Source organism: Notothenia rossii (assembly GCF_949606895.1).
Source record: "Notothenia rossii genome assembly, chromosome: 10".
NCBI classification, from domain to species: Eukaryota; Metazoa; Chordata; class Actinopteri; order Perciformes; family Nototheniidae; genus Notothenia; species Notothenia rossii.
Window position 1 is genome coordinate 61,184,786 of NC_136908.1, and position 15,079 is coordinate 61,199,864.

Below are 15,079 nucleotides of genomic sequence, written 5' to 3' on the forward strand. Positions count from 1 at the left end.
AACTTTAAAGAGGCCTTATTGAGCTTTTTGGGCTGTAGTCCCAGTAGAGACTAAATACTGATATACACCTGAACATCAGCGGGAGAGGACTCTTTAAAGAGAGGGACACTACTGATATACACCTGAACATCAGCAGGAGAGGACTCTTTAAAGAGAGGGACACTACTGATATACACCTGAACATCAGCAGGAGAGGACTCTTTAAAGAGAGGGACACTACTGATATACACCTGAACATCAGCAGGAGAGGACTCTTTAAAGTAGAGACACTACATACTGATATACACCTGAACATCAGCAGGAGAGGACTCTTTAAAGTAGAGACACTACATACTGATATACACCTGAACATCAGCAGGAGAGGACTCTTTAAAGTAGAGACACTACATACTGATATACACCTGAACATCAGCAGGAGAGGACTCTTTAAAGTAGAGACACTACATACTGATATACACCTGAACATCAGCAGGAGAGGACTCTTTAAAGTAGATACACTACATACTGATATACACCTGAACATCAGCAGGAGAGGACTCTTTAAAGTAGAGACACTACATACTGATATACACCTGAACATCAGCAGGAGAGGACTCTTTAAAGTAGATACACTACATACTGATATACACCTGAACATCAGCAGGAGAGGACTCTTTAAAGTAGAGGTCCACAGGGCCGTTTTTTTACCACAGCAACATTAGCATATCTAAAACGGGAGAATAAAATGATGGCAAAGTGAAAAACAAAAAGCATACGAAATAAAAATAATGACACTCTGCAGAATATTTAAATTGCATAGTTTTTTTTGGCATATAAGAAGGAAAAACATAAGTTAAACTTGCGTAGAAATAATGCTTTTATACAATGGGCGTTTAGCATTTCTCTGCCTCTTTACATCACACTCACTTTCGCACCTTTGTTTTGCACATGGTGTGAGTTGCAGATGTTGCTCAGAAACATTCTTCCTGTTCCTCTTGAGTGTTCATATCCTGTTTTACTGCCTTTCAAAAACCACACACTCTGCCTGGAGCGTTTGCTTCTTCTCAGCATGGCGAGTGTGGTGCAGATTGTCCTGTGGGCCTGGATTATTAATCACTCAAGGGTGTGTTCGGACTCACTTCCAGAAAACACTTCAAAGAGGTTTGTTATTCAATGTTTGGAGGAACACAACAAGGCGCGGTCAACCGTCAATCCACCTGCACGTGACATGCTGTTCATGGTAGGCATCATTGGTATTTAATTATCATCTTTCTCACACGGATGACTTACTGACAGACGTGCAGTGATTAAATGAATTCATCGACACCTCAAAGATAAAGTTAACCTCCATAAGGGTAGACAATTAAGTTCTAAATCATTGGTGGAAAGTAACTAAGTTCATTTAATCAACTTCACCCGAGCATTTTCATTTTTGTACTACTGTGTAATTCTACTCCACTACATTTTGGAAGCCAATTTTGTACTTTTTACTCCACTGCATTTATTCTACAGATTGATGTATAAGTTACTTTATAAATGCAGCTTTTCAAATATGATGATTTGGTATAGATTTAAGTAAAAAGGGAGACCAAGCTTGAGATAGTGATGGAGTCGTGAGAGAAGGTTGGGATGGTCGTTACTTTCAAAATGCGCCTGTGGTCAGAAAGAGATTACTACAAATGAGTTGTGAAAGCACTTTGATGGAGAAGTGATCAGTTCCTCATTATTGAACCCAGTAAATCCACAACATACATTATGATCATTTCACGCTCAATGTTTGCCCGTTTTATTCTTTTGATGTTGTTGTTTCCCCAGTAGACTTGTATAGATGTTATAGTGGTTGGATGGGGGAAGTGTGTATGTTAAGCATATTAAAAACAGACAGATGAGTGTGTGGTTTTGCACTAATGTCCCACAATGCAATCATAAAAGTGTTCTCAAAGCTGGTAAAGGTGCAGCTAGTCTGAATGACTTTGTATACTGCAGGGTAGCTAGTGAATTTACTCCAGGTGGAACTAAAGTCTGATTTAACACTTGATTATATTTCACATCATTCATCCAGATCTGTGAAGTAACTAAAGGTATTACATGCATGTAGTGGAGTAGAAGTACACAGTAGCATAACATGGAGACAGAGATGGAGTACTCGAGTCCTGGACTCGGACTCGAGTCGGACTCGAGTGCCGATTTTCGAGACTCGTGACTCGACTCGGACTCGCGCACTGATTGACGCGACTCGGACTTGGACTCGTGAATTCTCGCGTACGCTGACTTGGACTCGAACTCGGACTCGTGAATTCCCCCCCCCCCAGGATGACTCGGACTCGAATTGTACATTGACGCTCTGACTTGGACTCGGACTCGGACTCGAGCAAGTTTTCTCTGGAGTCTGATGTCCTCTATCCTGGCATGTGCACCTGTGAGGCGAGTTCACGGACTGGGCCCCGCTATTCCAGTCTAGAGATGTCTAGAGACACACCCCGCATCGTGCTGTATGCTTTCACACATTCTGCTTCCACATTGGAAAAGAGCAGCTCAAAATGCTCGCTATGTGGAAACAATATTGAAGAGAGGGCTCCGTAACACATTACTCTAAGGATCGAGTTCAGACATATAGGCTGTCTTGAACACTATCATCAGAGTAACGTGATCTAATCAATAAATAAAGATTCAGCCGATAACATGAAAGCACATGGCTATTTAATATGCAGAATTACGTAATTTTGCATGCTAAGTAGCCATGTGCTTTCTGGGGCTAAATATTTACCAATAAACCGATTTAACCGGTAAAAGTTCCTTCAAAATAAGAGTCCCGATCTTATTACTATCAAAATAAAAGTGCAAGACCAAAACTTTACCATAGGAAAAAATTGGCATACAAATATAATCACTTCTCTAAAAGGTAACTCATTTTAAATATAGTTAGACATATTAAAGGTCATTTACAATAATAATAATAACATTAATATTAGTTATAAGCTTTATATTTGTATAGCACCTATTACAAGAATTGTAGCCAAACTCGCTTCACAGCAGTTCAATAGACAGATTAGTATAACATGAAAGGATAAAAGCAATGTAGAGGAGCAGCTACATTTCAACACATATATCCACGAAGATGAATATATAAAGACTTGTAACTCAGACTTGACTTGGACTCTTCTTAGGTGACTCGGACTTGGACTCGGACTCGAACATAGGTAATGATGACTCGGACTCCACTCGGACACTCCTTGGGTGACTCGGACTTGGACTCGAACACAGATAATGATGACTCGGACTCGGACTCGACTCGGACACTCCTTGGGTGACTCGGACTTGGACTCTGACTCGTCTACGACTCTCCCTTGGTGACTCGGACTTGGACTCGGACTCGAAGAGTGGTGACTCGAGAGTGACTTGGACTCGTGAATTGGTGACTTGACTACAACACTGCATGGAGATACTTGAGTGAAGACAAGTACCTCCAAATTGTAATTAAATACAGTACTTGAGTAAATCTACTTAGTTACTTCCAACCTCTGCTTGTTTTGGTGCCGTTTTTAAATCCTGGAAAAATGGAGAATTAGTGAGAAGATGATATTGTATTATTTAATTATTTAGCCTAAGCTTTATGGAGCTAAATAAGAGTCTGATTGAGAGGAAGCTGCTTTATATTCTCTGTGTATCAGACGTGGGACGAGGGTCTTGCCATCACTGCAGCAGCGTGGGCGAGGAACTGTTTGTTTGAACACAACGTAGACCTCAAAGATGTCCGCCGTATGCATGCTACCTTCTCCTCTGTCGGAGAAAACATCTGGGCTGGATACCCAGCGTCACATTTCAACGTGAGGAGTGCAATCAAAAGTTGGGTGGATGAAGTATACGAATACAACTTCGACAAAAACAGCTGCTCAGACGTCTGTGGCCACTACACACAGGTATATTCAATATATATATTATACAGTGGTATAATGTACTGTACTTAAATACAACATGTAGGTACTTTGTTACTTTATATTACATATTTAGGTACTAGTTACTTTGCAGATGTAATAATAGAAAATATAAATCCACACACATTATTATATATTAGGCTACCCAGTAGTGTGTAAAGTAATTCAAATAAACCCCACCTTTATTAAGTGCAACATTTAAGGGAAGAACAAATGAATGCACAAATAATTTGTATAAAATCAATCAAATAATCAAAAGATAACTGGTGCTTAAAATGGACCAATCTGCTTAATGACTACTTTTACTTTTGGTACTTTAAGTATATTTTGATGTGAATACTTTTGTATTTACTTAAGTAACATTTTGAACACATTACTTTTATTTATAACACAGTATTCCTACACTCTGGTACTTCTACTTTTACTCAAGTACAACATCTGAGTACTTCTCCCACCTCTACTGGCTGCTATCTCTTATTTAGACTATTCAAACACAATCTTTAAAAACTGTGCAATATATACTTTTATTTTCACTGTCCGGCTGCTCTCACACTATTTCTACATGCTACACTTATTTTAATAATACTGTTACTTCACCTTCTCCCATATTGTATGCATGCCTCTCTAACAAATACATGTCCCCTCTTTAGGACTAATGAAGTATTGTGATGTGCACACTTCTGTCGAAACAAAGATCGTTGCTTTTGGGGAAATGTCTTTCAAGAGATCTCATGAGGCAACAAGCAAACAGGAACTGATCGTGATGTTTTTATATTTAGCCACACATTGTAAACCTGTGGTCGGATGTCCTTCAGGTTGTGTGGGCGAGCAGCTACAAGGTTGGCTGTGCCGTGCAGCTGTGCCCGAACGGAGTCAAACGCACGAGCTTTGATTCTCGTGAGGGGGCTATCTTTGTGTGCAACTATGCTACTGCGTAAGTACACACAGACCTACTGTTGAAATCACTCCAACAGTGGTATTTATAAAGAAAAAAGCCTTTCCTGTCGTGTGTTTGTGCATGTAAATGGTCTACTAAGGCCAAAATCCCAACATTTCCGGAACATAGCAACATCACTATGTAACACTCGTGCTTCAACACATTGTGCGTGATAGGCTAAGGGGCGGGACGTCTCTAAGAGGTTGACCAATCACAACAGAGCCAGTCAGCTAACCAATCAGAGCAGACTGGGCTCTGGTTTCAGACAGAGGGTGAAAAGAGGTGCTGCAGCACAGAGAACAATAAAGAGCTTTTTGAACATTAAAGCATGGAGACATGTCCCAGTAGAGACACTACATACTGATATACACCTGCACATCAGCAGGAGAGGACTCTTTAAAGTAGAGACACTACATACTGATATGCACCTGAACATCAGCAGGAGAGGACTCTTTAAAGTAGAGACACTACATACTGATATACACCTGAACATCAGCAGGAGAGGACTCTTTAAAGTAGAGACACTACATACTGATATGCACCTGAACATCAGCAGGAGAGAACTCTTTAAAGTAGAGACACTACATACTGATATACACCTGAACATCAGCAGGAGAGGACTCTTTAAAGTAGAGACACTACATACTGATATACACCTGAACATCAGCAGGAGAGGACTCTTTAAAGTAGAGACACTACATACTGATATACACCTGAACATCAGCAGGAGAGGACTCTTTAAAGTAGAGACACTACATACTGATATACACCTGAACATCAGCAGGAGAGGACTCTTTAAAGTAGAGACACTACATACTGATATACACCTGAACATCAGCAGGAGAGGACTCTTTAAAGTAGAGACACTACATTCTGATATACACCTGAACATCAGCAGGAGAGGACTCTTTAAAGTAAAGACACGACATACTGATATACACCTGAACATCAGCAGGAGAGGACTCTTTAAAGTAGAGACACTACATACTGATATACACCTGAACATCAGCAGGAGAGGACTCTTTAAAGTAGAGACACTACATACTGATATACACCTGAACATCAGCAGGAGAGGACTCTTTAAAGTAGAGACACTACATACTGATATACACCTGAACATCAGCAGGAGAGGACTCTTTAAAGTAGAGACACTACATACTGATATACACCTGAACATCAGCAGGAGAGGACTCTTTAAAGTAGAGACACTACATACTGATATACACCTGAACATCAGCAGGAGAGCACTCTTTAAAGTAGAGACACTACATACTGATATACACCTGAACATCAGCAGGAGAGGACTCTTTAAAGTAGAGACACTACATACTGATATACACCTGAACATCAGCAGGAGAGGACTCTTTAAAGTAGAGACACTACATACTGATATACACCTGAACATCAGCAGGAGAGGACTCTTTAAAGTAGAGACACTACATACTGATATACACCTGAACATCAGCAGGAGAGGACTCTTTAAAGGAGAGACACTACATACTGATATACACCTGAACATCAGCAGGAGAGGACTCTTTAAAGTAGAGACACTACATACTGATATACACCTGAACATCAGCAGGAGAGGACTCTTTAAAGTAGAGACACTACATACTGATATGCACCTGAACATGAGCAGGAGAGGACTCTTTAAAGTAGAGACACTACATTCTGATATACACCTGAACATCAGCAGGAGAGGACTCTTTAAAGTAGAGACACTACATACTGATATACACCTGAACATCAGCAGGAGAGGACTCTTTAAAGTAGAGACACTACATACTGATATACACCTGAACATCAGCAGGAGAGGACTCTTTAAAGTAGAGACACTACAAAGTGTCTTTTCAACTTGGGTATTTTCCTTCACACCTCTCAACATTGCTCTCAGGGTGTTTGAGGATGTGGTTAAGCATCCGCTCTGGTGGCCTGTTTACAAAAGGTGTCAACCACTTGCTGAAGCAGTGACTTGTTCTTAAAAGAGTCTATTTGTCGATCATTTGTAAAGTTTAAGGATGAACCAATGGGCTCGAGACTGAGAGCTCAGTACAGAAATCAGAAAGTATTGAGAGATGGACTAAATTATTTTGGTCTTTTCATGGGAACATTGTACATTTCTAGACGTATCATTAATATATATTGTTATTAGTTTATGTTAAGTGTCTTGGCCCCTATTGTTTAGCTTTGTAGAGTTTATCGGGCTGTCACATTTCACACCTCACCATTGTGTCTCATCTGTGCAGGGGTAATCTTATCGGGAGGAAACCCTATAGTCCAGGGTCCAGGTGCTCGGGATGTAATGGCACCTGTGTGGACAATCTCTGCCGTAAGTATCCACGTTTAGTGATGCAAAAAGTACTTAATATTCTCCTTTTGAATTAGGTTGTAGTAACAGATCACCAACAAATGTGTACCTTTTTTTTACCTAGACCGCATTTCAATCAGGAGAGACTTCATTTAGTTTAAAGAACATTTATTGACACATGTCAGATAATAAATGTTAAGTCTTTGGCGATTAGACCCCGATCCTGAAATCGTATATCTAAAGGGGGAAATGCGGCTGTGAGCATATAGGGAACCCCCCGGGGTCTAGACACTGTGATGATGCTGAAGATCTGGATTTGATGAGGAGATGGGATGAAGAGGGGATGTGATGAGGTCTTTGGATTAGCTCTCCTGGCACTGGATGTGATGAAAGGAGGTGGATGGGTAGTAGGCGGGCGGCAGCATGAACACCTGAAATCACGCTGACTGCAGGAGATAGGAGAACCATTTTAAAGTGTGGCTGCAGCACGGTGATTTGCTGCTGGAGAATGAGGTGAAATGTAATAGGTTAAAGAGAACGCCCGCGATGAGCTGCGGAGTGAATGTATACCCGGGGTGTTTCTCAATGTCAAGTACGCTTGCTTGGTAGCACATGTCTTCCGAGTCACTTGCTTCAGAAGCGAGGCAAGAATACTTCCTGGCATTCGGAAAACTGTGGGTGTTTCTCAATGTCGAGGAAGGCTGCTCCAGAGCCACTATTTCGAGCATACTACGTGTAATCGAGTGCCGCCGAAGGACTGTTCCAATGTCCAGCATACTTGGAATTCTACTGAGCCCGGCGTACTTCGTTTGGAGAAATTTAGAGGCTGCACATGTGTAGACCATGGATGTATAATAACAACGTGTAGACTCCGCAGTCTTAAAATCCCCACAATGCTTTGCGAAACGTTGAGAAACACCCAAAGAGTGGAACAGGCGAGCAAGTACGGTCGCTCGAAAGCGCTGGAGACGTTGTAGTTCATATGCCAGGCCTGTAAGTGGCTTTGTAGTCTGCCACAAAAGCAGCGAAGAAGACTTCCCTTGTATGGTTGCCATGGTTGCCCTTCTGTTTATTCTCCGCTGTGGCTCTTTTTCTCCCTCCCCGAGGCAAGCGTTGGCGCCTCCTGCTTTAAAACAAAAACACTCTATAATCATATGTAAGGGATAATGTGCAGCGACGCGGTCATTATGGGGAAAAGAACACCGACAGGCTGATCAGGAGCCCGATGCGAAGCGGATGGATCTAGATCGGCATGAAGGTGTTCTTTTCCCCATAATGACCAAGTTGCTGCACATTATCCTGCTTATTACATGGCCACATTCTCAACAAAGTAACAATATGACTCCCAATATTAATTGAAATGCTTTTATGGATTTAGAAAATTATTTTATTGATTAAAAAAAATGTTGTATTGATTTAAATTGACATGCATCCGCTAAGAAAAATAGTCCGTTGTTACTGTTTGAACTAACGTAGCAACGGCAGGAACTGCTTCGATAGCGTTTTTGAGGAGCTTTTTGTTTACAGATTTGAAAACATCGTTGCTTGCTTTAAAAGTAGTACAATTCATGATGTCAAACCTTGCAAAGTATTTAGATATCCCTGCCCTAATGCCAAAGTAATTGGCAAGTGAATATGTGTCGCAGTCTGATGTCTATGTCTGGACCGCTATAGGCTATAGTTGTTTATTTCTGGCCCCTCTTCTAAAGCTTCCTATAGCTCATTAGGATGTCCCATTTCACGTGTCTCCATTGTCTGTTTTATTGATTAATAATAATCTTATTTAATGTGTGCTCTCAGGTTACGGATGGACCCCAGATTTGGATGAGGCTCTTTCTAACAGCGGCTCCGTTCTCGTTTTAATCATCCGCCCTCTTGCACTCGTCTTCACCTTCATCACTGCATTCGCTGTACACCACTTCTATCCAAATGTCTTCTTCTACGAGTAAAACCACTGTGGTGTTCATGGTCTTATTTATTAAAGGGCTCAGATCGGGGGTGTCAAATGTACGGCGGTTACTTTGTAAAGTGTAAAAAAGGTGGTAGAAGTACTCAGATCTTGTACTTGAGTAAAAGTAGAAGTACTCAGATCTTGTACTTGAGTAAAAGTAGAAGAACCAGAGTGTAGGAATACTCTGTTACAGTAAAAGTCCTGCATTCAGAATGTTCCTCAAGTAAAAGTACAAAAAGTATTCTCATCTAAATATAGTGAAAGTAGAGACAGTAAAAGTAATCATTGTGCAGATTGGTCCATTTCAGAATAATATGATATGTTTTATGATGATTGATCATGAAAGTGTTCTAAACGGCAGCTAGTTTGAATGACTTTGTATACTGCAGGGTAGCTTGTGGATTTACTCCAGGTGGAACTAAAGTCTGATTTAACACTTGATTATATTTCACATCATTCATCCACATCTGTAAAGTAACTAAAGGTATTACATACATGTAGTGGAGTAAAAGTACACGGTAGCATAAAATGGAAATACCCAACTAAAAGTACCTAAACATTTTACTTAAGTACTTGAGTAAATCTACTTAGTTACTTTACACCTCTGACAAGGTGGGATATCTACCCCTTCTTCCCTAACAGTTCCCACTGAAGTTTGCACGGTTCAGGATTGCTACACAGATGTGGAAATGAATGTAAAATAAGTTCTAGATCTTCAGTTGTTTTGATCAAAAAGTTAAATACTATATAGTGTTCAGTTCCAGATATCGATGACTACATGTTTTTGTAGATACACTGTGATCTGTGAGTAATGAGTAAAAGATAAGAGGTATTAAACTGTTGAATTTGCACTTATTTAGTTGTTATTTATAGGTTGTCATGCTATGATTTGACTGCTTATGTGGCCACTTGAGATAAAATGTGGCGGTAAGGGGTCCTTGAAATAAGTTACACACCCTTTTAGGTGAAGATGGAGCTAATTTACACCGTGTTTTTCTATATTCAAGCTTTTAAGACTTGTGATATAATTGTGAATGCATTTAACCTGTATACCTCTTTAAAGGGACACTGCTTGCCATAGATTTCATCCATCAGACTCGCATGTTTTGGAGGGAAACAAAAATAAACAGCCCATAACTCCTAACTGCTCATTAAAACAAATGAACCACATCCGTCAGATGTTGGTGGATCGAGCTGAAGGAATTTGTATAATCGTGATATTTATGACCGTATTTCCTTATGTTCGCACCACCATACACCAAAGCTAAATCCTTGTATGTGTAAACGTTGCAACGGAGGTGATCTCTGGAGCCATAGATCTCGACCTCCGTTACTGATTGTATGGCTTCGTTGGTGTTTTCGTTTGTCTGTCTGTTTCATTTTGAAAAGTGTTCCCCCTCCCGTCTCGTCAGTTACTGGTAATTGTGGTCACATGGTGCCCTGTGTGTGTTGTCTCCTCCCCCCTCACCTGTGTCTTGTTGGTTTGATTAGTCTGTGTGTATTTAGGTTCTGTTTGCTTGTTAGGGTGTGTGTGAGATCCTTGTTGCTGTTGACTGTGTTGTGGTGGACAGCAATATTGAGAATGTGAATCATGTGTCAATGATGAATAAATGCCCACACCGGGTTGTATTTGGACGTTCTGCCTCCTTGCTTGATCGGGCCGCTTGATTGTCAGCTTCACACGTACTAACAATAAACCCGATTCTGATTAAAAGCATGTCTTTATTTTTACGTTTCAATCTGCCTGAACACACATAGGGAAGTAGAGCAGTACGTTTTTTTACACCTATACAAAACCAGGAACTGTATGAGAAAGAACAAAAGGAAATGTTTGCTCTCACACATCTCTCTCTTCGACTGAGAATTGGTCTCGATTAGTAATACGAACAGGAAATCCTTATTACAAAAGTAGCTCCAAATATTTCTCGGTATTTAGAGTCGTTCAGAAACGTCCATTGATCCAAACACACACACACTTTGTGACTCCTTGCTGTGTGATTAGCGTTTCTTTTTTGTTTTGCTCCTTTGCTTTTTGTTCATGTTGCCACTGGGGGGGGGCGCTGGGTTCACTGGTGGAGCCCCCAGTCTCTTAGTTTTGGCTTTTTTCACTTTCTCCTTTAAGGCCTCGATGTCCAGCTTGCCTTCTGTAGAAACTGTGGCAAAAACAAAGGAGAGGTTAGCAGGACTACAGCGTGCACAAGTGTGTTATATAACAAGCAGAATAGGACCTCTTTAAAAACGTCTAGAAACGGGGTGGTAAGGACGAACTCATCGTAAATCCTGACGTCTGGATATAATAAGAATATACAATAAGATGTGTTCCTACCTTTAGCTGATTTCTTCATCAGGGGCTTCTCTTTAGGAGGAATGAAAGCCTTGTTACGCTCTTCCTGCTTCTTGGTCAGCGCCTCGGCTTGTTTCACCTGAGAAAGAGAAACAAAGACAGTCAGGTAAGGATTGTTTAACTACATCAGGCTAATGAAGATGCTCCTCCACCAGCAGGAGGTGAATCCACTCACCTTGACCTCCTCCATCTTCTTCCTCTTCTTCACACTTTCACGCAGGAAGAACTCTCCGGTGGCCAGCTCCTTGTCGACCTACAGGAAATCAATGTTAAAATAAAGAGTCTCAAAAACAGGGTTTAAACAGGGAGATCGTTCTTCTTTTTCACGTCCGGTGGTATAAAGTAAGATCCAAAAGATCAGTAAAATGCCGGCTTTTTATGTATTTATTTATAACATGTCATTTTAAATAATCATGAGTGATATTACTACTGCTACTACAACCATTACTACTACTGCTACTACAACCATTACTACTACTGCTACTACAACCATTACTACTACTGCTACTACAACCATTACTACTACTGCTACTACAAAAACTACCACTATTACTATTAATACCACTACTACCACTACTACTACCACCACTACTACCACCACTACTACCACCACCACCACTAATACTACTACTACTAATACCACCACCACTACCACTACCACTACTACTACTACCACCACCACTACTACTACTATTATTAGTACCACTATTACTATCACTACCACTACCACTACTACTACCACCACTATTACTATTACTACCACTACCACCACCACCACCACCACTACTGCTACCACCACCACTACTACTACCACTACTACTACTACCACCACCACCACTATTAGTACCACCACCACCACCACCACCACCACTACTACTACTACCACCACCACCACTATTACTATTAATACCACTACTACCACCACCACTACTAATACTACTGCTACCACCACTACTACCACCACCACTACCACCACTACTACTACTACCACCACCACCACTATTAGTACCACCACCACCACCACCACCACCACTACTACTACTACCACCACCACCACTATTACTATTAATACCACTACTACCACCACCACTACTAATACTACTGCTACCACCACTACTACCACCACCACTACTACCACCACCACTACTAATACTACTGCTACCACCACTACTACCACCACCACTACCACTACTACTACTACCACCACTATTACTATTAATACCACCACCACTACTACTAATACCACCACCACTACTACTACTACTACTACTACTACCACCACCACCACCACCACCACCACCACCACCACCACCACCACCACCACCACCACTACTACTACTATTATTACTACTACTACTACTACTACTACTACTACCACCACCACCACCACCACCACTACTACTACCCCTTGGATTAATAAAGGACTGGAGTGAAGAGATATACTAAACAACAACAATAATATGAATAAATAGCTGTACTAAGTTAGCTGCATGTATTTCTAAATAATAACAATGTGGTTTTCTTATCCCAACACAAATGAGCATAGGTGTGATAAGCTATGTAATAATAGATACATAAATGTACATATTTCCCCCTGAAATGTATGAACCATGTCATCAGAGCAGCGCCTCCTCACCGTGTTCTCGGGCTGCGCGGGGGGGAACGGTGTGTATTCTTTCTTCACGCTCTTCTTCTTGGGTTCCCGGCGTTTGGCCAGGTTTTTGTGGCGGAATTTGGGCAGGAAACGTTCCCAACTCTGAGAGCGCAGGTCGGTGTCTTTGGACAGCTCGCGTTTGATCATCAGAGTCTGAAGGTTCCCAGAAAAATGGAAATGGGGTAAAAGTCAGTTACGTTGAGCAGTACATCACATCAGGCCTAGTGTTGTAAACACAGCAGAAACACAACACTAATGTCCTGTCTGTTCATTACATACGTTATACATCAGCCATATATATATATATATATATATATATATATTAGGGATGTCCCGATCCGATCACGTGATTTTCAAAAGACCGGAATCGGGAGAAAAAAATCGGGGATCGGGATCTTTTTTTTTTTATAAATACTTTTTTAAAGTTTTGTATTCAATGTTACAAAACAAAAATGACCATGTTCAAGTCTTAAAGTCATCCTGAGGCCTTAGTTTTGGTTTCAAATGACACAACATCATGTATCATGCTTCTTTGGGGCTTGTTTTCATAGACCTGCTTATTTCTCTCAAATCTGGCCACAGAGTGGGCGCAGTGTCTAATTGTAGCAGTAAGCTAACATGTTCTCAAAGCTTTATTTTGTTTTGATCCAATGCTGCACAACTGAACTGATCCAATGCTGCTGTGAAAGAAAGAAGCTATATCCATGTTGGGTAGAATATACAATTTAAATAAAAAAATAACCTGAAAGGACAACTTGAATGCTTTTTTTCTTTTTTTTCTCTTAATGCATTGCATAAAGATCGGATCGGAAAAAATCGGTATCGGCAAATTGTCAAAATCAAATGATCGGAAGCAAAAAAAGGTGATCGGGACATCCCTAATATATATTTATATATACACACTGTATATAGAACTAGGGCTGCACGATATTGGAAAAAACTCACATTGCGATATGAAAAAATACAGGAATTGAAGAAAAGACAGTTTTGTTTGTCCGCAAACCTTTCTTGAACTTTAATAATATACAATTGGTATTTTTTTAACAATATTTAACCGGATGAAGGATTTTAGTCACGGACTTTTGGATCTTAAGTTATCAGAGCAACAAGCTGAGCTAGCCCGGTTATGCTGCTGTTCTTCCTTTTGTAGCAAGCAGCAAAATAATTGTAACATGACGTGTTTGAGTTCATTTGCTTACTTAATATCGCACGTCCTAAAAAAATTATAATAACAAAAAGAGCTTGTACGTCCTGCGATGTCAATATCGCGCAACATCGTCACAACACGATATATCGTGCAGCCCTATATAGAACACATATTTATTTCTACTTTTGTAATTATCAACTGCACTGATAAATACATGTGCAATAACTTCTTTATTGACTTCTTCTTGTATTTGTTTGGTAATGTTTTGTAAGAGTACTGTTCCACGTATCATAGGTCCAATTTATAGTCCCTTTATATATTAGAAGTTTTTAGCTTGTATTGTCAAATGACACTTATACGGTCTGCTTTGTTTGATTGCACCGTCGAGAATACTTGGAATTCGCTGTGTAGTGACAATAAAGGAATCTAATCTATATATAACAGTGTTGTTTCTAGGTTTCTTTTGGCAGCATCAGCCGTTAATCCTGGCGCTAAGAGACATTATTTTACGAACACTAAGATGTTATTATGTCAGAAACAGGGTTACTCCAGGCCTGTTTTATCCTTGTATGTTATACCTGTGTTGTTCTACATTACGTTGTGTTTATTTTATAAATGCCATTTTAAAATGTGATTCCGATGCACTTTTTCTTAATGCTCCTAAAGTAAATAGTTGACCTTGTTTACATGTTGTTAGTTATGGGCTGGCCTATCAAAAGTACATAGACTTCAATTCTGTTTGTTAATCTGTATATGGATATTGTATATTTCATAAATGTTCTTCAGTTCGTTATGAAGATCAGTCCCAGTCTTTCTATCTCAGG

The 15,079-nt window shown here is 40.3% G+C and overlaps 2 protein-coding genes across 3 annotated transcripts in view; one reads left to right on the plus strand and one right to left on the minus strand.

Moving 5' to 3' along the window:
- The first annotated feature begins 434 nt into the window (after positions 1-434).
- Positions 435-10,745, plus strand: glipr1a (GLI pathogenesis-related 1a). The gene is made up of 5 exons (XM_079654421.1): positions 435-1,219; positions 3,651-3,899; positions 4,730-4,848; positions 7,098-7,180; positions 8,960-10,745. The coding sequence occupies exons 1-5, from the start codon at positions 944-946 to the stop codon at positions 9,106-9,108; spliced, it is 876 nt and encodes a 291-aa protein (XP_079510547.1). The 5' UTR covers positions 435-943; the 3' UTR covers positions 9,109-10,745.
- A 67-nt stretch (positions 10,746-10,812) lies between these two features.
- krr1 (KRR1 small subunit processome component homolog) overlaps positions 10,813-15,079 on the minus strand; it is a 14,276-nt gene continuing 10,009 nt past the window's right edge. For both annotated transcript variants that reach the window (XM_079654416.1, XM_079654415.1), the window contains 4 exons: positions 13,091-13,261; positions 11,630-11,707; positions 11,437-11,533; positions 10,813-11,263 (listed from right to left, as the gene is read on the minus strand). In XM_079654416.1, coding sequence (XP_079510542.1) covers positions 11,109-11,263; positions 11,437-11,533; positions 11,630-11,707; positions 13,091-13,261 — 501 coding nt within the window. In that variant the 3' untranslated portion in view covers positions 10,813-11,108. The remainder of the gene's footprint in view (positions 11,264-11,436; positions 11,534-11,629; positions 11,708-13,090; positions 13,262-15,079) is intronic.